Raw genomic sequence first — 23665 nt, forward strand, 5'->3', positions numbered from 1 at the left:
GATGATCGTGACCAGGATAATTTAGGTGTCGAACAGTCTTCTCAACGACACGGAAGGCCTGTGGTCACTGGAAGACCCGTGGCACTCATGAATAATTGGATACTAACGATCCTAATAATAATTATAGCGATAGCTACTTGTGGATACGACAACTCGCAATACGTCATGGGTGAGCACCCTTTTTATATCTGCAGGTCAAGTGTTTATCGTTAGACTAAAAATGCGGAGTGTCTGGGTGTTGGGAGTGCACCCAGAAAAGCGCGAGGGTAAATGGGGTAAATGCGAAAGCCAGTGCATCTGCTAAATGTTGTTAATCTCGCCGTCATATTATCGATAATTTTCGAAATGGCCCCCCCATACTTACCATTTTTCTGTGTGCGCCCTGTGCTTACCTGAAGCTGGCGCTTCTGTTCTACCAAGCTGTCTGTGTAGTAATATCAATAATTAAGGTCCAGGATACATTGATACAGTACAGTGATGGCTGGTTGGTTAAACAGGGTAGGGCATTCAGGCCTGACTTTAAACTGTACAAAGACTTATATATATAAAGATTATTTTTTTATACTGTTGTTCACGCTTAATAAAGTTATTGTTATTGTATTTAATTTAATAAAATTATGTTTCCATGTAAATAAATTCAAATACAGTGCCAAAAGCAAATAAATGTTTAGAAAAAAAGTATTTGATTAAGTTTCCTACTACATACTTATACCTAAATTGGTGAAACTAGATTGCAGTTGTGTTGAGAAATATAATATAATAATTATTATGTCATAAGTACGTTGCTAGGTCAGAGTAAAATATTGAAATAGGTGTGTACAAGTAGTGCAGTGTTTTCACGTATTTTTTAACGATCTTGTTGGTACAGTTTTCTATTTAAGACCCGTGGACCATTTACGGGTCGGTGTGCGGTGAGGGGTCTATTTACTATCTATTTCCTGTATAGTTTCCGATATTTTTAAACGCATAATGTTAGAAATTACTATTTTTATACATTTTCGTCAGTCGTGGATTCCGAGTTCCATCGAATAGTCGTGTTATTTATTTTAATTTCCCACTGAGTTTTCCGGACACGCCTTCTCGAGGTGTAGGCAGGTACTTATATCATTTGTGCGTTGCTGATAATATGTTCGTCATAAAATGTTTGCATGTCTTTAATAATATTTCTTTAATCCAAATATGTCATCAATGTTTGATGACAACATCTCAGTTTAAAATATTAATAAATGTACCACGAGAGCACTAAGATATGTGATATCTAGACTGCCTTACTGATTTGATTACTAATTATATATATTCAATACCTAGTGAAGTTTAATCTATGACTACATAATATCCATGAATTATTTTGAGAAAATTTATCAATGTTATAACTTAAAAACAAAGACAAGAAACTTTATTGTATTGTTATCCTATAACCGGTTTCTCTTAAATTAAAACGTTTGTGGATATTTTGATAAATTTATTATAAAACATTTTCGATTTATATCATGAAACATGTTTGTCACTTACGGAGGGAAACTAGTAAAATGATCGAGTGGATAATACCGCTCATTGTATACAATGCTGATGTTTCCTACAATAATTTTATTGTTTTATTTCAATAGTACCTATATTTACTTTGAGTATTCAGTCTAATAACAGATTGTGTTTGTACATTTTTTTTAAATCTTACCCGCCACTGAGTAGTTGTAAATGATATTAATAATACGATCAGCACACAGGTAGATAGAATAAACCCACGTAATTAATAATGATGAAATAATTAAGCAGTCGAGTTGCATCTTTATCGTGACATGTCTAGTTTAGAAAAAGTTCGTTTATTAGTGAACAATCATCTCGCAGAAATACCAGAGAATAAATTTCCATCAATATGGACATTGCTGAGTTCTCCAGTGGAAGGTCGTGGCATATTTTCCAGCAGAGATATTTATGCAGGAGACCTAATATTCGTCGACCACGCTTTGATAATGGGACCAAGAAAGAATAACTTCAAAACCACTGAAGGTTGCGTTAATTGTTACAATAGTAACGAATCGGAAAGAGTTTGTGATAATGGCTGCGATTTACCAATTTGTTTTGAATGTCAGACGTCTCCGTCACACTTGGAAGAGTGTCAGTTGATTAATAATTGGAAAACTACGGATGCTCGTGATAGTTTAGATAGTAAAGCTTTCGCTAAAAATATAGTCCCACTGAGAGCTTTACTTTTGACTGAAGAAAAACAAGAGCTTTTAATGAATCTTGCGATTCACAAATCAAAACAACATGGCAGTGAAGTAAGATATTTGAAAGAGTATTTTGAAATATCTGCTAATGAAGAAGCGCTGATGATGCAAGCATCTTGTGCATTGGATGCTAACGCGTATGAAATGGTAATGCTGGCTGAAGATGGAGAGTTTGTCAACCTTCGAGGATTATTTCCAATTGCCGCTTTACTAAATCACAACTGTTCCCCCAACACGCGAAGCTCGTTTGATAAATATGGAAAAATGTCGGTTCGCGCAAGCAGTAATATTCCTGAAGGATCAGAGATTTTTACATCCTATACTGGAATTTTATGGGGAACCCCTGCCAGACGACATCACTTGTTGAATACTAAACATTTCAAATGTGACTGTCTTCGATGCTATGATACAACCGAACGAGGAACGCGTTTAAGTGCTTTTTGTTGTTTGGACAGGTCATGTTCTGGTGTGATCTTGCCAAACGACCCTTTAAACTTTTCAAGCAGCTGGTCTTGTGAGCTGTGCGGACTGGAGGTAGCCGCCCGTCAAGTGGGAGCTCTTCAAGGCGCTATTGCCGGACTCCTCAAATCTCTGCAAATAGATAGTCCGGATGCAATTTATGAGTTCGTTGAATGCAGGCTTAACAAATTTCTTCCAAAGTCTAATCACATTGTGTTAGAATTGAAGAATAAAATTTTGTGGGCATTGGGAGTCGCAGACGGTTATCATTGGCACGGTAATATATTTTATATTGATGTTTTCAGTGACATAATTTAAAAAAAAATATATATTATGCATGTGTAGATTAACATAGATCCGGTAAGTAGGTAATAGATCACACGTGTTTATGTATAATGTAATTATGCACATTATTTATGGCTGTTAAGTGACAAATTATCAGTACCTAGATAGACATTGTATTTATTAAAATAAAACACAAAAAGTATCTAGTATTCATTCCATATAATTTAATAACAATTAGGATCGTCCACTTAAATAAGAGATCTCGTATGTAATTTAGAGGTTGTGATTGAGAAAAGAAAGAAAGAAGAATGAGAGAATTGAATAAAGTCAAGAAATCAGAAGCTCTACTCTCATTGAATCAGACGAAACCTAAATTATGTGGAATTATATTGTGCTTTGTTTTAATTCATAATATAACTATTTTTTATTCAATTAATAATACACAGGAATTAAGAATGTAACATTCCTTATTAAACTACCTAACAATAACCCTTAGTCATCGTATTTCGGTCAGTGTGTTTTATTAACGGAATTTGAGATATCTTTAGCTCTAGTGGATGCGGGTTCGATGACAACTCGGTAACCATATTTAAAAAATATATGTATTTTTTTGAGGTACCTATTCCAAATTATTTATATATAATCCATAGAAAATGCGTGTTCATAGCTCAGCAGATTTGTAATCTATGCATTATGAAAATCCTTTATAGATTTCAATGTTTTATGGACTCGTCTATCTGAGTGAGAAATTTAAATTTTAATAGAAGAATAAAAAGAGTATTTTATTTATAAAGAAGTAACACCTTTCGCGGTTGTATTTAGTTACCTGCTTTGTAACTTATCGCCCGAGATATCGCAATGTCATCGCTTCAATATCACGATAGGGAGATAATAATGATCACTATTCTGTAGGACATAATATATTATACATTGTATGTCATTCACACCGTTATTTCTTACCTTTCACTTTTCACAACAAAGTCGACATTTGCCAAAATGTAACATTCGATTTGCGGAAAAGATACAAACGCATTGTTATAAAACCTCATAACGATTCTCTTGTTGGATTCAGAGATGTTATGCAAATGAAAAAAGCTCAAAAAATTGGCCAAAGATTAAAAAAATATAAATGCATATACATACATACATATTGAAAATAATATAAGCAATTGATAAAATATGAAATTGAAGAGAAACTCTTGTATAATTATAATAATGACGGTCAACTCAGAACTGGCACGGACAAGGGGAATCCGACTGTCTAATTAAAACAAAGCATTGCGATGGCCCTCGCGGTTGTTGACGCAATGTGATTTCTGCCCAGTGCTCTGAATGTCAACGTGAAAAAATTCAAGCAAGCGCGGGTAAACGGCGGGATTATGTACTTGTTATTTTCAGCAGAAAATATTCATTGTGTAATATATCATTCTGATACATTAAATATATGATATACTGAAAGATTTATGACACTTCAAATGAATTTACAAAAAATTTAAGTACAATTAACTTGATCATGGATCATAATAATCGGTTCTTACGTCACCGTGCTGCTTGGGAGTTGGTTTAAAACATTTTAGACGTTCACAAAATATAATCAGTTTATTTTAGACTAACGATTAACGAAACGTTTTAGTTTAAAAAAAATATGTTCTATTTACAATTTTTCTTATGTTAGTTGCAGGGCCTTCGGTAGAATTTGATACTCAACTCGTGATTTCGGTAGATATAATTTGACAATCGTATGACTGGTCTGAACTGTTTAGAGGACCCCTTTTAAAATTTCTGACGAATCGATTGCATCATTTTAATAAAAAAAAACCTCCGCTGGTAGGTATCGCACACATTTGAATGAATCCAGAAAAAATATAGTTTTAGCATGAATTTACTAACAATAATAATATTACGCTATTCCTCTGCCTCAGTAAGATAATTAATAAAACGATAAGTAGCAATTACTGTTTGAGTGAGCTGTTAGAATATTGAGATATTTGGTCCACAGCTGTTATAAGACAGATCTTTCAAAAACTACTTAGCGTCTCGGAAGTTTGCCCAACGCATTGTATTATGAATAATTATTATGAATGCAGAAGTTGAGACTATGATTTATATTGTTAATAATTTATTACACTGAACAATATTTTGTATTGTTTCGTGTATGTATTTGTAGATAAACTCAGAACTAAACTAAAGAACACGCTTAAATGTAAATTTTTATTTTATGTATTTAACATATTGTTTAGTCCGAGGAAAAATCAAGGTAGCAATTTTACACTATTCATTGCAAATTTCAGCGTTTCCCTAAAGCTAATTACATACCGTCTGTAATTTTCTACAAACACGTATCTCAAAAATCACAACTTTTCAGGAGAGGCAAATAACAACTTTATTCTCTCAGTTTTTAATTTAGAAATAAAATTTCTTCTATGAAATATCCATTTAGTATAGTTACACATATTTTCATGAAAAAAATTAATGTTTCTTCAATTTATCGCACTATAGTTTCAACTGATCAGTCATGTTGTCGGAGATAGGAGAATGCGTTGCAATTTTACTGTGAATATTATTGCAGCAAACACGTATCTTGACTAACGAGAAAGAGCTTCAGTACAATTATCTGTCGGAGTTCAGTATTCTGTATACTTACAAACACGTAACTCAAGATACGAGTTTAGAATATTTATAAAAGTCTTTTATTGTGATAAGAGTTTTGTTATTGTTTAAATCTATTATGCTGTAAAGTATGTTTTGAGATACGTGTTAGTGGAATATGTGCGTATTCAAATTCTGAATTCATTACATCAAACAACTCAAAACTGACAAAAATTGAGATACGTGTTTGTAGAAAATTAGCGACGATACGTAACTACATAATATGTACAGAAAGTTGTACTATGCAGTTGGCCAGTTGGCACAAAGATGGTTGTATACCATTAAGATCACATGCTTGTCTAAATAAAACACTTGTATACGTAATAATAACTACACCAAGGGAAATACAGACGAAAATATGTACCCACTACCTAGGTACATACTTAAGTAAATTAGAAATACAATAATATCGTATAATATTTATATACAATTCTGTATGATTCAAAAGTAGGTTCGCAAGTAGATGCTCCTAAGTATCAAGTCGTACCTATAAAATTATCTGTAATTGACAGTATCATTATCAGATATTTTTGATACCAATCAATATTAAATTAATGTTCTTTTGAATCTTCTGGAACATTACTATGTGCAATGTTCCATGACCAACGCGTTATTTTTTTTTTATCTCAACAATGATAAACGGCCACCCCTTGTGATACGGCAAACTGCAATACGTACAATTTACAATGAAAAATACGCAACAGCGCGCAAGTGTCTGGTTACGCAAGTCAATTTATATACCTGTTCAAGTTGCCTGCGCCAGTATACAGTATTGAAATTAACACATTTTCTTGTCGCTAGTAAAGTCAAAAGATTTGCGTAATATTATCATACACATAGGCACGTATACCTAGGTACTTATGTATTAATTTAATAACAAAAAAACGTATTCAACGTTGTGAATCAAAAGAATTTTGATTTTTCAATAATTACAAATTGAAATAGGCATACAGTGCCGCCCTTAGGCAAACTAAGAATACCATCCCCTTTCATTTTACCACGTTTTTATTAGCTCGTATTCTTGTTTGTCCGGTACAGATTTTTTCTTATGTGTCCAGTACATTATTTTTCTTGTTTGTCCAAGATTTGTATTGGACGATTGAAGATTATTAACTAACTTCACGACTAGCTAGACATTTGAAACTTTTAGAATATATCAGAACATGACGACAATGCATTATTTTAATACTTTTAGCCATTTTTAAGCAGAATTGAATTCATTTTAAGTTAATTCTGTTTTGTATGGAATGTTATTATTGTCGGTTGCTAAGGGGGTCCTAGCAACTAAATTATTAATATATACGTGCGTTACTATGGAAATAAATATGAAATGTCAAATGACATTTAAATATTCTATAATATTTATTCAGTATTTCCATCAAGTACAATAAAACGTTTTTATTGATACATAGAATTGTCAAGTTTATATGATTCAACAGCAAATTTAAAAACGTGGTATATAAAAAGTTATTTTTATCTTGTAATTATTTAGTCTCAAATTGAATGGAAATTTGTTAGGTACATATTTACCGATATTTATTTTATTAGTCATCATCTACTGAGGATTAGAGCATTTACACGAAATAGGCTGACTTTTTAGGTAGGTACGTGGAGGTCTGCTGCATTTACAGGTTTGGAGCCCCCCTTGTGATTTTTTTCCCAGTGCGATAAACCGGCATTGGGTCATACAATACAACGATTGGCAGGATTTTTAATGTTTAGTATCAATTGATATGTCGGCACTTTCTAACGAATCGACCGTATCGTCTGCTCCATGAAAAACCATCACTGCTTTCAAAAGTTATAATATTCGAATTCATTCCTTCACTTGCCGACACCACATAGCCCCACGGGATGTCACTGCAAGCATATGTACTAAAAACGTTCTGGAATAGGTAACTGTTATAATACAAAATTACCCTGTTATAGTAGTTAAATCTCATTGGTTTTGAAATAACGGATAAATTATTATCTATGTGAGAAAAGCGAAAGGCAGTTTCCGATATTAATAACGTGTTTTTCAAGTCTGTAAGTCTTTGCCCCCTATGAAGTTTAGGAGTAGAATAAAATAAGCATGTACGTACCTACCTAATTACTAATGCTAAATCATAAAAGTAATACGTGGTTGGGATAGATGCACATCAAATTTGTGATCGATTAATTATTACAAATATGTATATAGGTTGGTACTACAGATGGATGAGTGTTTCCCAAAATTACGACATTTTTGTACCTTCCCACAGTTTACTTTCCGATAATATGCAGGTATAATTTTTTTCACACTTATTCAATGTTGACTATAAATTATAACTATTTAAAGCAAATAATAACATAATAAATAAATACACTGATAGAAAATTTATTTTAATAAGACGTGATTTTATACTGTAATGACCTAATTAACATAATTCGTGTACTTTTTTATATATATTTCCATACTATTAAAGTAAAAGCTTTCAACTAAATTATAGTTGATAATTTATAAGACGGAATATTAAAGGTACCTACGTGTAGTGCTTTTTTGAGATTAAAGAACAATTATCAAATCTTGTGAATTATTTGTTGAATAATGTAATTATTAGTTTATTAAATTATTATCAAGTGGGATTATCTTATAACTAAGCTTTGGAGTGATCCGGGCGTCGGATAGTAATTAGGGCACTTAATCGTTAATTGATACTTTGATTGAATACAAAAACCGATAACCAAAAATTTCACCAAGTAAGTATTTCATGTAAAAACAACTAGCTAATTTCGTCGTAATTACATAAGATCATCAGAGCGAATCTAGTGAATACAGTTCCAAGTCCCGTCAGGCGTCGTATTTAAAATTTTTTTTTTACGAGTAGGTGAGGTGTTTTCAAATTATGTAGGTGTATAACATTATAAACCTGAATAAATGGCGCCCATGTTGGTCTAGTAGTATCGTGTTCGCTTGTGAAGTCGTGGGTCTCGGTCTCAAATTCCAGTTCTGACAAATACATATGTTATTTTTCAATGCGTGTTTACAACGTGTTTACGTTGTATACACAAAAATGTAGGTACTTAATAGGTTGAGCATGTGGCATACATCAATTTTTCGTGTTCAAAAAACTGGTAAGAAACTTCTTCCCGAAGCTAGATGCACGTTGGATTGTAGAGATAATGAAAAAATAAAACGATTAAAACGTTTAGAATAACTGGAAAGATTGAGAAGCTCTGGCGTAGACTGCCCACTACTAAAAATATTCTTTATCCAATAGTAAAACTCTACAAATTTACCAAATTTCCGGCTTCTACTTTGTTTACGGAATTCAATATTATTACTGGCCTAAATAATAATATACTGACAGTGTTTTTTCTTAGGTCAGTATTAGGTGGGATACTTACAATTACCATAAGTATTTATACTGCTTGTGTACAAGTCTGGTAGGAATAATAATCGCGCCGTATAAAATGCTATTTATTGCAATATCGTGCATCATTGGCAAGGCTATTCTTTGTAATGCATTATTACCACGTGCGTTAAATATTTCCGCGTTAAAGCTGCACACAAAGCGAATTGTAACTCAGAGTACCTAGCTATCGGTTCACAATGGCATTGTGTGAATTTAATAAAGGTGTTAAAAATAGCCAGAATCAGTCATCCGGATAGACGTATCGTTCGATCTGTGCTAGTGACACGATTGCACTAACTTACACTGCTGAGCCAAGGCTAATTTGCATCTGAAGTAATGACCTGCCCTAACTTTACTTTATAAACGAGTATTTTAAGGCATGTGGGAAGTGCGAGTTTATGATAAAAATGTAGCTATAAAATATGTCTGTAAGTATCCGTTCTTTGGTGTTTCTTAAAATGTGTTGCGTCAAAATGATTTTTTAAATAAATGTGAAAGCCATCTGTAAAAACACTTTTAACCTGTAAATAATTTATGATTGCGACAGTTTTGAGTAAATTTCAATTTTACTGTATCAATTCGAAAACGAAATACTCGTCGTCTTAGCTAGTAATTTGAATAAATGAGCAAGTTGTACAGAATAGAAAATATTACTATCCACAAATCAATGTTTGCCGTTTGGAGTTATGAATGAAAAACTTAGTGTGTGTTTTAAGTGCTTAATTATTTTTGTGATATATTTGTCATATTTACGAAATAACCCTTTGACGTGGAATTATAAAGAAACATTTCATACATATAATCAATTACTAAACACTTCCAAATCTAAAATAATACTTTTGATCATTTATGTAAGTACTCAGTGGCGAAGGGTGACTTTTGGAACGAGGTAGACTGTGGAGATCAGAGAAAAAGAACACACTTGTCAGAGAGAGATGTCGTGACGCGGCATATTGTTTTAAACTTTTAACTAACGTGCTGTTATCTGTATTTATTTATAATACATTTCTACTTTCTTACATATAGACGTCGTTGGCAAATTAAATTATTTTTATTTAATAAAGTGTACGTCAATTTGCAATTAAACATATTTTTATTAACAAGGTAGGCTTTAAATAATCGCCCAGTATGGAGTGTTTGTCATCGTAAGGTACTACTAAAATATACAGATATTTCGGAAAAATTAACAAGCCCAAGAAAAATTCTCATTTCTGTTGAAACATTATATTTATGATAGATTTATAAACAATAATAATTAAAGTATTTTCATTATTTCTTTTATGCTATATAATAAATTATGTTTTTATTTTGTAACTTTATGATGCAGAAATATTATTGTATCGACAGTAGAAATTTAAGTTGCATTTCTGAATTGATAATAATTTTATTCCTTCTTTATGACTCTGGTAGATTTATTATAATTTGAAAATATCGCTTGTGCTAAAGCTAACTTACTTATCATTCATAGAACATTATAAATTAGGTACTTGTCTTTCTTACTGCCGGATAATTTTATTAAAATGCGTGCTTATAAAATGAAGAGGATGGCGTTAATAAAACGTTTAAGGAACTCTGAACAGAGCAATGAATCGACAAAGATTTCTTTCTCAGTTTTCATCGCGTTTTCTAGCGAAATGTTAGATCGAAGTTAGGATTGTTTAGCCGCCCAAGTGCGTCGCATGTCCTTCTAAGCTGCGAGGGTCTGATCACCAGAGTCAGTGAGATGGGCGCACCGAGTAAGATTGGCCGCCTTTCAGTGGTCAGCAGATGGTTTGGATCCCCTCAATCGTGCGTATATTATATTAAATAATATTTTGTGTATATTGATTCCGCGAGTTTTCTTAATTACTTATTTGTTATACCTAGTTATTGTGTTTAATTATCAGGGTTGTAAATAATTAATTTGTGCGTAGAAAAAAATGTTGTGATCGTTTTCAGTCGGAGGAATGGAAAAATAATCTAGAACTATTAAGAATTCTCTTGGGGTAGATAAACTAGGATTGAAAAATTGGCATGCACCATGTTTTTATGATGTTATCGTTGCCAAAGAAAAATAATTATTGCCTGTTTGAATTTGATTGTTACTAAATAAAATAATGCGTGTGTAGTTTTATTATTTTAAATATACTTAAGTAAATACTTAGGTAAATAAAAATGATTCAAGATACCTACCTATATAGAATTATGCGTTTTCGTTTAAATAATAATTTTAATTATTTGATTGTTGGTACTAAATTACTATCGATCATTGATTGCACATTATTCAGTTCTTTCTTTATGTTGGTAACGATTGCCAAGAATTTGCTTGTGTAGGTCTTGAGGTCGCAAGAGTTGGGATGTTTAAAAAGTGGCAGGTGTGGTCTGCCAATGATGAAAAAATATCGCTAATTAATTAATCAGACAGCTTTGGCTACGTACTGTGTTGAAAGAATTAAGCGAGCGTGACATTTTTTAAACGTCGACCTATTAATGACTTTACATAGGCCGACATGTCTTTGCGTTAACCTATAACCATAGATTATTTTGAATATCGAAGTCAAGGTGTTGGTATTGACAGATGCATTATCTATTTTAAAGATATTATGTGTAAACAACTGTTGAGATCATAATATACAAACATATTATTATGTAAATACACAAGTAATCAATGAATAAAGGGTTCTAGTGTGTTTAGTCAGTTTAGTGGAAGCTAGCGGCAAACAAATTTTGAAAATAGCCAATATACCTACTGGATTATTTGTTAGGTTAGGTTATGTTAGATTTGGTTAGTTTAGGTTACTGGATTAGGTTAGGATATCATTCTTGAATTCATGAATTTTGCCGAAATCGACAGTGAAAATTGCCGCTGTTCCCGCCTGGCTTCCAGTAAACTGACTTGTACCGATTAAAGTAGTACTCCAAGAAAACTGTCGGTTTTCGGAATGAATTATAGCTAATCGAAAATATTGTATGAGTTTATGTTTTCTTTTTCTTTTATTTTGTTAACTGTCAATTCATGGTAGAACTGCATTCTATTGTTGTTTAATTTAATAAAACGCAATTCAGTTGAAAATATCCCTCTGAGGCGGACGAAATCGGTCCAAATTTATTGATTAAAAGTGGAATAAGTACTACAAAAAAAATGCGTTTTATTAAATTAAGCCACAATGAGGTTATGTTATCAATGATTTAATAAAAATAAATAAATATTAACGTTTAATTGTGCTTTCTTTTCGATTTAGCAAACACGTGTTTTAAGTTTTAGCTCCGTTTGGATAACGCGCAATAATTTCTTTTTACTCCAGTTTAATTTTATCTTTGATCGTGCACAAAATCAAACTGCGTAGAAATTCATTTTGAGCGACCGATAAAACTCAAATAAAATCTCAAATCAAGGTAATCACCCGCAAACGAGTAATATTGTGAAAAACGGTGCCAAATTTTTGCCAAATTTATCCTAGTTTTACAAATTATGTATAAGAAATATTTTTTTCAAACCGTTCTGTACCAAATAATGTAAATATCAACACGATGTTATAAATGTACCGGATATGTGCCTTGACGTCATATCGCTAGTTTACTATTAAGTGGCAGATTGGAGGATCAATAAGCATATTAATGTAATAGTGATTAGTGCGCAATAATTATTATATTATATGTCATCACATCATCATCGGTTACGTAATTTGCATGGATATTGGTTGTCTCCAAAAGAGGTTTTTAACTTATTAAAAAAAAAAGATATGGTTTTCCACCTATGTTCGCACCCACGTTGACCGTCTTTGAAGTTATAGGTCTCGGTTCGATCTTGCGACTGGAAAAATAATGTCTGTTTGACCTCGAAAATTCCTCGTAAAAAGTGTCGTAATTTAACGTCTACTATAATATAGGTAATATATAAATTAACTTAACATAATTACAAGATAAGAAGAACTTTTTATATACAACGTTTTTAAATTTTCTGTTGAATCATATAAACTTGACTTGACTTGCTTAAGCGATCAAAAAAAAAATGTACTTGACATGTCATATTGATTTCCATAGTAACGCACGTATATATTATTTAATAATTTAGTTGCTAGGACCAATAATGGTATCGAAATAACTTTTCATACAAAACAGAATTAACTGAAAATGAATTCAATTCTACTTAAAGATGGCTAAAAGTATTAAAAAAATGCATTGGCATCGTGTTCTGATATATTATAAAAGTTTCAAATGTCTAGCTAGTCGGGAAGTTAGTTAAAAATCGATTGCAAGATTTGTACCGGACAAATAAGAAGACGACCTAAGAAAAACGTTGTAAAATACTATTTATTTTCCATTCTTGAGAAATTACATGAAAATATAGTAAAACTAACGTTTACCTTTGTTCACCTCCTGAATTGTAAAATATTTTTTATTATCTATTATACGTACTTTGAGTTTAATTTTAGTATTCTATCAAAACTAAGGAAATCTGGCCGACGGTGAAATAATAAAATTCATGTGTTTGTAACGGGTTGGCAGTAGAAATCCCGGGATTGCTGCCGCCTTCTTGTCTTCTTGATATCGAAACCCAGGGATTGAAATTATTGAAAATACAATATTTCAGAAAGAGTTTAATGTATAATTTTTTTAGTATACAATGAAAAACCATTGTCGAGTAAAGGTGTGTAATTTAAATAAATGGCATTGAAACCTCAGAAAAATATCATTAGATAATGGTATCAGAAAATGATGTAGATAATTATAATAATATAATTATTAATTTAACAATCATGGAAGTGCTCATTAATATTTTAGGAAATTGAATGTTTAATTTACGAAGCTATCCATCACGTCTCGGTGCCTTTGGTGGACACCACATATAAAAAAATATTTCACTACAGGTCTTTCGCTCAGATTGTTGACTTAATCAAGTAGGTTGTGATACCTACATACGATTTACATATTATTACAGTATTTTTTGGAAGTTCTTGTACTTTTTACGCGAGTATAAGACATCCATATAAATGTCGCTACAGACCAGTGATATTATTTTTATGTTGACTAATTATTACTACAAAACATTGAAAAGAAAGTGTGATATTTCGGTTTTTTTTTTTAATATGTATCTGAATTCGTCAAAGTTATAGTATTTTGGGTATATTTAGCATCTTTCATTATTATTATCCTACAGCTTTGCCCGTTTTTGCGAGCGATTGTGTGCCTTATTCGTCACGTCCGATGGGTTCAAACGCCAAACACACTAATTGAATGTTCGAAATTCAAATAGGTCATATAGAGTATGAAAGGAAGGGTTTTCCGAATTTAAGTTATCTTGCGATATAATATTGATGTTTCTCTAAAGCTTTCCGGCACATACGTCACATTATTGACAATATGGAAATTTATTTTTTCACAATGTTTGCAACACTCGAACCGACTAAACAAAAATGGCCGCTTTAAATTTAAAATGCGTTTTAACCGATATATACAATCAATTTTCACAAACTAATCATAATAAGATTGATCGATAAACATATTAGAACTGATTTATTTAAATTTTTATAAATTAAGTTCTCTGTTTATGTTAAGTTTCTACACCTCTGACGGAAATCAAGTCTTTTGACACTATAAATTTATTACGCTATGTATACTAACATACGGTATTTCAATTGACTCACCACATATTTACTTATGAGATGCATTCGAGTGACTGTAAGTTGAAGTGAGCACAATTTTATATAACTTAACACAGTCACAAAAAAATCACTTTTAAAAACAAGGTAACATCCGTCATTATTTGTTGTTTATGTAAAAAACGACAGGTGATATTATTTACGTCTCCTAATAATTTAAAAATGCACAGCACTATATAATAACTCACATTTATAACAAGCACCCATAGATAACTATAAATATTCAAATAAACAATAACATTTATACGAATTCCGATTAAAACTGATCATTTCATTCAAACGCGGGCGTACGACATATCGGCGTTTTACGATACCAAGGAAAATTTTAAAATATGATGTCACTTTTGTTTTTTTTTTTGTAAGGCTGTTGAATCAATTTTTATTTTGAACCAATGAAACTTATATACATTTAATTAGCTCATTATAACCCAAAAATATTTAAAAGGTATCAACCAGTGTTGCCAACTAACATTTTCAAAGTTCAGTAGATTTTTTGATTCTTTCTTCAAAATACCATTGATTGACAAAAATGTATGAAATTCAACGATTGTGTTTGGTGAAAGCGTGCATATTGACATAATCTCACAAGTGTCTTTTAAAAAATCATGTAAAAAGTGACTTTTGTTCATCACAAATATCATTATTTCTTCTTTTCCTGACAACAATTTCAGTAGATCTAATGAAATTCTAGTAGACATGGCAACACTGACTATGCGATCAACCCAGTGTTGCCAAGTCAAAATTTAAAAATTCAGTAGATAGACATGGCAACACTGACTATGCGATCAACCCAGCAGTGTTGCCATGTCTACTGAAATTTGCCAATATACTGAATTTTTGATATTTTTTCGAAATTCAAGAAATCTACTGTTATTTGTGTTTCTCCATAATTGTTAATTAACTGATGATTCTTTCAATAATAAACTTGAAATGATTTACGCATGACCTTTTTTGATGTTATACACTTCTAAATTGACATAAAAAGCATTGTAACTCTACCCAAGAGCGCCATTTTACCCATTAATATCATCATTGTTTACAGTAAATTAATATTATTAGTTATTGTTATTCTTATTAGTTTATATCATATCTAATAAACCACATTTTTCAAAATCTTCTGAAATTTAAAAATTCAGTAGATATACATGGCAACACTGACTATGCGATCAACCAGTGTTGCAAAGTCAAAATTTAAAAAAAAAATCAGTAGATAGACATGGCAACACTGACTATGCGATCAACCCAGTGTTGCCAAGCCAAAATTTAAAAAATCAGTAGATAGACATGGCGACACTGACTATGCGATCAACCCAGTGTTGCCAAGCCAAAATTTAAAAAATTAGTAGATAGACATGGCGACACTGACTATGCGATCAACCCAGTGTTGCCAAGTCAAAATTTAAAATTTCAGTAGATTTTGACAAAAAATTCAGTAGATTTCATAAAATATCAGTAGATTTTGAAAAATGTGGCTTATTAGATATGATTTAAAACTAATAAGAATAACAATAACTAATAATATTAATTTACTGTAAGCAATGATGATATTAATGGGTAAAATGGCGCTCTTGGGTAGAGTTACAATGCTTTTTATGTCAATTTAGAAGTGTATAACATCAAAAAACGTCATGCGTAAATCATTTCAAGTTTATTATTGAAAGAATCATCAGTTAATTTACAATTATGGAGAAACACAAATATCAGTAGATTTCTTGAATTTCGAAAAAAAATCAAAAATTCAGTATATTGGCAAAAAATATCAGTTGATCTACTGAAATTTAAGTAGACATGGCAACACTGGATCAACCATAGAATATTATGTCAAAATTTAATAACGTAACATTTTTTTTATGGCTGTTTTTTAAACCAATGAAACTTATAAACATTCAATTGAATTGGCTCATATAACCCAAAAATATTTAAAAGGTATTCAACAATAATTGGTGTTATACATATTATTTAAATCATTATCAACGAGGATCAATCCACTGCTGGATAAAGGCCTCCCTAGCCTGATTCTATTCCTTTCTGTCATTTGAATTCCTTTATTTATCAAAATCGGTGATATTATATTTATCCTCATATTTATATCGTCATCATAATCATCGACTTGAACCAATCCACTGCTGGATAAAAGCCTCCCTATCCTGATTCTACTCCTTTCTGTCATTTGAATTGCTGTGTTTATCAAAATCGGTGATATTATAATTATCTACATATTCGTATCGTTATCATCATCATCATCAACTAGGAGCAATCCACTGCTGGATGAAGGGTTCCACAACCTGATTCTACTACTAGCAGTTAAACGTATTTGTGATACTATACCTATTTATATCATCCTTATCAACATCGACCTGAACCAATCCACTGCTGGATTAAGGCCTCTCTAGCCTGATTCTATACTTTTCTGCATTTTAATTGCTGTATTTATCAAAATCGGTGATATTATATTTATCTACATATTTATATTGTCATTATCATCATCGACCTGAACCAATCCACTGCTGGATAAAGCCCTCCCTAGCCTGATTCTACTCCTTTCTGTCTTTTGAATTGCTGTATTTATCAAAATCGGTGAAATTATATTTATCTACATATTCATATCGTTATCATCATCATCATCATCAACTAGGATCAATCCACTGCTGGATGAAGGGTTCTCTAGCCTGATTCTATTCCTTTCTGTCATTTGAATTGCTGTATTTATCAAAATCGGTGATATTATATTTATCTACATACTCATATCGTTATCATCATCATCATCAACTAGGATCAATCCACTGCTGGATGAAGGATTCCGCAACCTCATTCTACTACTATCAGCGAAATGTCAAACTGTCTGACGTGAATAAAAAACCCATCCCGAAGAGAAAACTATGGCGCCATCTATGCATACTTCAGAATTATATTAAAATCCAACACCGCCAAGCCGTCTGCAAGACCTAGCGAGACAGACTGGCGAGAGCCAGCTGGCTCAGCTAGTATTATATTATTGTGTAATGGGTAGAGTTATACTAGTTAGTGGTCGAGATTTCTCGTTTCGAGAAATAATGAGAAAAGATGATTCTTGATTCTCGAGAAACCATCAACGACAATCTCAAGAATTCGATAAATTGTTCTGAGAATAAAAAGAAAATAACTTTGCGGCTAAGAATTGGGTCGGAAAAGTTAAAAAATATTGATTTTGATGAAAACAAATGGATATTTTTAAGATCGTCGAAAGTCTTTTTTGGGAAAACAGCTGAAAAAAACAAAAAGGTGTCCACATCAGATACGTCAAAAAGATTTTTTGAATTCAGATTAAGTATATTTATTTTTAGGGATAAATTCATAAAGAATGTTGAGAGAGAGAGATATTTCTCAAGAATTCTCGAGATCTCAAGATATCAATAAACCAAACACGATTACTCGAGAAAAAAATAATTTTGAATCCGATAAAACTTTAATCTCGAGAAACAAAAAAAGTGAGGTAAATCGATAAAATTTCACAGTCGGTTTGCCACAAAATTCTGAAATTGAAAAAATCTACATAATCCCGGGATTTAAAATTCTGTCCAGTATTGCAACCCCTAGCTGACAGTATTCAGTGTAATACCCTGGTATTTATTTAGGTGTAAAGTAAAATATAAATACGCATTAACGTTACCTTCCAATGTTGGATTTAATGAACTCATAAACATTTGAAAAGGTGAACGTGTTTTCACTAATGTCTGTTCTCAGTTTAAAGAACAAAGGAACTCCTAATAAGAAGAATGCGTGGGCTCTACTTGTAGGAATTACTTGCGCAGTTATTATTTTCATATAATTTACCAGGAAAACGCCAATTTAGTTCTAATTCGCTCATTATATATATATATATATATATATATATATACATTTACACTACAAAAACATTAAAATAATGCACACCATTATACAGGTTTTTCAATGTGAAATGAATATTAGTAAGTTAATTTCAAATTGGTAATGTATTATAAATTTTATAATAAACAACCAGCTTAGCAGAGTGGGGGTGAAACTTTGTGAGACAAACACACTACGTTGAGATTTTTTGTCATTATTTTCTTGTCAGTGTGAATCTGTTTGTTTTTATCTCATTGATTTCGTAAATATTATGAAAATTTCCTTGGTCAATGTTATTATGATTTATATAGTCTGGAGAAGTTATATTATATTGAAATCACAATATTTTTAATATTTTTTAATGTCTGTAAGGTATTATTTGATTAATTTTTTGTAATTAAATGAAACACAATTATTTTATAGTACTTATTCCACTTTTTAATTAACTTCTGTACCAGTTTCGTCCTCTTCAAGGGGACATTATCAACTATACTTGAAGATGACGGAACCGGTACAGAATTTAATTAAAAAGTGGAATAAGTACCTACTATAAAATTGTGTTTCATTTAATTACAAATAAATAATCAAATGATAAAATGCAGTTCCACCATGAATTGACAGTTAACACTATAAAAGAAAAAAATGTCTGAAAGATCTCAAAATAAAATTATGGTTCAGAATCTGAGTCAGAGCTCGTGAAACATTCGCCAGTTCCTCTCATTCGGAACACTGGTTGGGAAATTACGGTCTGGAGAGTGTAATTTTGAAGTGTACTTGGTTATAGCAGCAGCTGTTGTAATTTCCTTTATTAGAGATTTTATGATTAATGGATGAGAAATAATGATTATAAATAGATTTAATTAGAAAATTAAGTTTATGGTGACTCGCGTGATTTCGTTGTTTATAGTGAATATTTTAGTTTAACTCATTCACTGCGGACCTGTTAACTACTAATTAATCACCACATTTAAATAGCATGTTAATTATATCTAATGGCCATCTAATGGACAACGCAATAGTTGCGATGGACGCACGTAATGAGTTAGATAATTTAATGGAAAATCCTACTATTATATCAGTGGCGAAGGGTGGAGGTAGGCTGTTAAGATCTGAAATAAATAGTGCATACTAAACTTTTCAGTCACACCTATTTGTTTTCATTGATCCAATACATATAGAGATTGTTTTGGTTAGTTTTTAAAATTCAATTAAACCCAGCGAAAACTAAGCAATAATAGATAATAGTTGTAAAAAGCATATCTACTTGTCTATTTATAAAATATCTAAAATTATGTCATTAAATCATACATAATTTTCGATATTTTATAGAGAGAATAATAGTTTTATATCTATAGTCTATGGTTTTTATCTATTATGGTTTGGTATAGGCATTGCTTAATGAATTTTATAAACTAACCAGCTCTATCTGTAATATGTGTTCTTAATTGAACGAAAACAAATAAGTATGACTGAAAAGGTGTGCACTATTTTTTGCGGATTGTCCACAGCATACTTAAATTAATATGGTTTGGTTTAGGCAGGGTTTAATGAAGTTTTAAAAACTAACCTGCACCATCTGCAAATTGTTTTCTTAGTTCAATGAAAACAAATAAGTATGACTGACAAAGTTTAGTGTGCACTATTTTAACAGCCTACATCCATCCTTAGCCACTACTATAAATATGGCTGATATTTGAATAAAACATATATACGAATACAAATACTATAACACTATGTCAAGTTACAAAATATATTAAACAATTTTCTTCTCTAAGGAGAAGCATATAAACAGCGTTATGGATGATGTATATAAACAGACATTTTGAAAACGAGGATTGGCTGTTTACTATTCGGTTTAATCGATTGTATCTATATCTTTGATTCAAATACAGAATCTGATTGAAAAATTAACGAACGGATTTGACCCAACTGCAGAATTCGAACTAATGACCCATGGAACAAAAGGCATGCTTTGTACTTTATAGCATATACTGAGTTGGGTGCAAACTCTATTAACATATAACCTGTTACCAAACATAGTATAATATAATAAATGCATTCCTACATAATATATGGTGTTCTATATACAGCGATGCAATGGACTTTTCTTGCAGTAAAATCAATAGTATTTAAAATACAATTATTTATATCCCATACCAAAGATTTGACGACAGCCTGAAACAGTTCATATTATTTAACATGACATCTTCTAGTTTAGTGTCTCCGTTCCAGATGCGAATCAATTGAGACAGTTCTGCTCATTGTATAGTTGGACACAAAAGTTAAAAGATTTTTCAAGTCAATTTGTTTTTCCAGAGCTGACTGCGGAGTGGCTGTCCCGAGCAGAAACCCTGTCCCGCGAGTCGATAGAGGTCTGCAACGCCCTAGGGCTCTTGGGGGCTCCCCTGACCGCTCGCCTGCGATTGGGGCTGCACCGCTGCCTGCTGGAGAGGCTTCGGCGGCAGGAGGGCGCCCCCCTAACGACGGTTAGTACAGATTTAATGATAATGTTTAGTTTAGAAGTATTTGAGTAGAGTTGTGTTATGATAAATAATTAGCATATATTAATATTAGCTTTCAGTGAGTGTGCCTAAAATGGAGATACACAATGAGTACCTATACAAAAGTGTATTCAAATATATATATTTTTTAAATTTTTAGAAGGTCAATTTAAAATATGTAGGAAATTCCACTGTTATATATTATCATCACGTAAAAGAAACGCGCATTCAATATTGGTAATATTTGAGGACAGTCGGCTTTTTTTTTTTTTTTTTTTTTTTTTAATAAAACACTTTAAAACGAAAACTATCAAAAAAATGTCTCAAATGAATACGTGTATTAATTAAGGCTCTAAGTACCAAAAAGTAGTATTGCCTGTGGTTACAAAATACTGAGTCATTGCAGTATTACATGAAGCAGACCTTTTGAAAAATGTTTTTTCACAGTGTGATGCAATCTCGGCAGCTTCCATAATTTTAGGAATTAAGAACTCGTGAGTGTCAACACACCGTCGTCAGCCATTTTATATTGAATGCCGTTGATCACTGCCGTGGTACTTACACCATTATAAATAAAACACGCCAACGGACTTACAACGTCGCCAGATTTAAATATTTTGCTGTATTTTTTTGACTTGCTTTAGGCACTTCGACCATAGTTGACGTTATTGGCGTTGGTATGTAGAACATTTTTCTATAAAACTGTCAGTTTTTTATTTTTTTGGTACTTAGCGCCTTAATTAATACACGTATTCAAATGGTAATTGTCGTATTTTTCTGCTAGTTTTCTCTGGTAGGCGTAGTATTTACCTTAATGAACGGTGGAGTATAAAGAAGAAAATGTTTAGGTAGGTACATATTTGTACTGTGGTATACGCAATATGACCAGTCGTCCTTCCTGCGGAAATTGTGAATCTTCTCATATATTGTATTTTATATTAGATTCACCACATTCACCAGAAAATAAGACAGAAATTAGTTGTCAAAAGAAGCCTGGCGAATGTATGTTGTTTGTATTATATAGGCTGCAATATGTAGCTAACACATAATATACCTATACATGCTACCATGTAAATAGTTTAATTCTATTCACACGGTCACTATTAGTGAAATAACTATGTATGTAGAATTATTGCATGTTGGTAATAAATATTATTAGAAGAGACGTGAGAAGTTTGTATGTATGAGTAGGCAATAATTGTTTAGTGCGTAGGTGTTCAACCTTTTCGCTTCTTTGGGCTACATTTTAGTGAAGAGGAATCGTCATGGGCCCACATAAAATATATAATATAGTTAGCATACATGTCTGGTTTAATAGAAATGCTTACAATTCTCAGTGAGTTCTTCGTAAATGATCGTCAGAAAATATTGTTTTAATTTTATTTTTCGCGTGCTTCATCCTTGAAAATAATAGCTCATAAATGTACTAATTCGATGATATGAATCATGGGTGAATGTGTAGATTATAGATAGTTTTCTGTGAATATATGTTTTATAAAATAATAGTAAAGGAGACATGATAAAATAATCTGAATATCTTTTTTATCAAAATTATTATGTATATAGTCACAATTAATACAATGTCAAGGACCGTAGATTGAACACGCCTGGTTTAGAGTTTTACCTAGACATGCAAAGAATTTGAATTAGGTACCTATGTAGACATAGTCTTATACACTATATGACATTTGAATACATTTACTGAATGAATGAAGCATGGTTAAACTGTACACATTAATATTACTAAGTTGGCATTTCAGATTTCCTAACTCAAGCAATGGCTGCCATTTTTTGATATGCATTATTTATATGCCATTTACTTACTCGCATGTAAGCGTGTAAGAGTGATATAAACGGTTTAAAGAATTTTTTAAATTAATAATAATTTTAATAATATATAATTATTGTATTATTTGTTGCTTATCTATTCATTGTGATTGATTCTATCATACATGTTCCAAATTGTTAAATAGATCTCGTATTAGAAATACATATGAAGTTATTTTCAAATGAACGTGCAATACAAAGTCAATTGTAGCTAATCTAGTTAATAGATTAAACGTCCTCTTTTTTCCTTCACTTTTATATGTTTAGGCTCCATCTATATAAGAGAAGGTTTTTTTCAAAATCTTTGTATACCTACGTGAAATATGATTGTATGTTAGGTTAAAATATACATTGGATTAATTCATCAGATTGTTAATCCTTTTTTGTTTTCATTGCAGGGCCTTGAAGAAGAAGTGATAGATAATATTAAAAAGTGCTACGAGGTGCTGAAGGACGACGTCCTGTCTCCGAAGGAGCTGAAAGTTCGCGTGGACCTTGCCGGTTTGGGAATCCAGAAATTGATCGAATATGAAAATAAACTGATCCAAAATATTATATAACGTGATGTACAATGTATGTGAATGTATTTTTATAAAAATAAATGATATTATTTTATTTACCACTGTGTTATTTTTTTTATTCAAACACTGTTTTAATGGATGGAATATTTGCGGAAGAGTATGGCAAAAATACCTTTAAAATTTAACATCGATTGAATCATTTTTTATTTAATACTGAATTTACAGACAAACAAATAATTATGAATGCAGGAATACTTTTATTAAAAATATATAACTTGAAAATCCTCATAAACATACGTACTTACTAGAAAAAAATGAAACACCCTAGAC

General features: G+C 31.6%; 1 protein-coding gene across 1 annotated transcript; it reads left to right on the forward strand.

Moving 5' to 3' along the window:
• Positions 1 to 1011: 1011 nt before the first annotated feature.
• On the forward strand, positions 1012 to 23431 carry LOC147066336 (SET domain-containing protein SmydA-8-like). The gene is made up of 4 exons (XM_085956069.1): positions 1012 to 1095; positions 1718 to 2964; positions 20803 to 20972; positions 23213 to 23431. The coding sequence occupies exons 2-4, from the start codon at positions 1797 to 1799 to the stop codon at positions 23372 to 23374; spliced, it is 1500 nt and encodes a 499-aa protein (XP_085812195.1). The 5' UTR covers positions 1012 to 1095; positions 1718 to 1796; the 3' UTR covers positions 23375 to 23431.
• The last annotated feature ends 234 nt before the right edge of the window (positions 23432 to 23665 follow it).

Source organism: Rhyacophila brunnea, unplaced genomic scaffold (genome assembly GCF_057557595.1).
Source record: "Rhyacophila brunnea isolate RB1 unplaced genomic scaffold, BYU_Rbru_1.0 scaffold_5, whole genome shotgun sequence".
NCBI classification, from domain to species: domain Eukaryota; kingdom Metazoa; phylum Arthropoda; class Insecta; order Trichoptera; family Rhyacophilidae; genus Rhyacophila; species Rhyacophila brunnea.

What these genes read in the sequence shown, in the direction of transcription:
- LOC147066336 (XM_085956069.1), top strand. Translation starts at nt 1,797, where the DNA reads ATGTCTAGTTTAGAAAAAGTTCGTTTATTAGTGAACAATCATCTCGCA. An exon ending in AGACGGTTATCATTGGCACG is followed by an intron (nt 2,965 to 20,802) that starts GTAATATATTTT and finishes TTGTTTTTCCAG; the next exon opens with AGCTGACTGCGGAGTGGCTG. An exon ending in AGGGCGCCCCCCTAACGACG is followed by an intron (nt 20,973 to 23,212) that starts GTTAGTACAGAT and finishes TTTTCATTGCAG; the next exon opens with GGCCTTGAAGAAGAAGTGAT.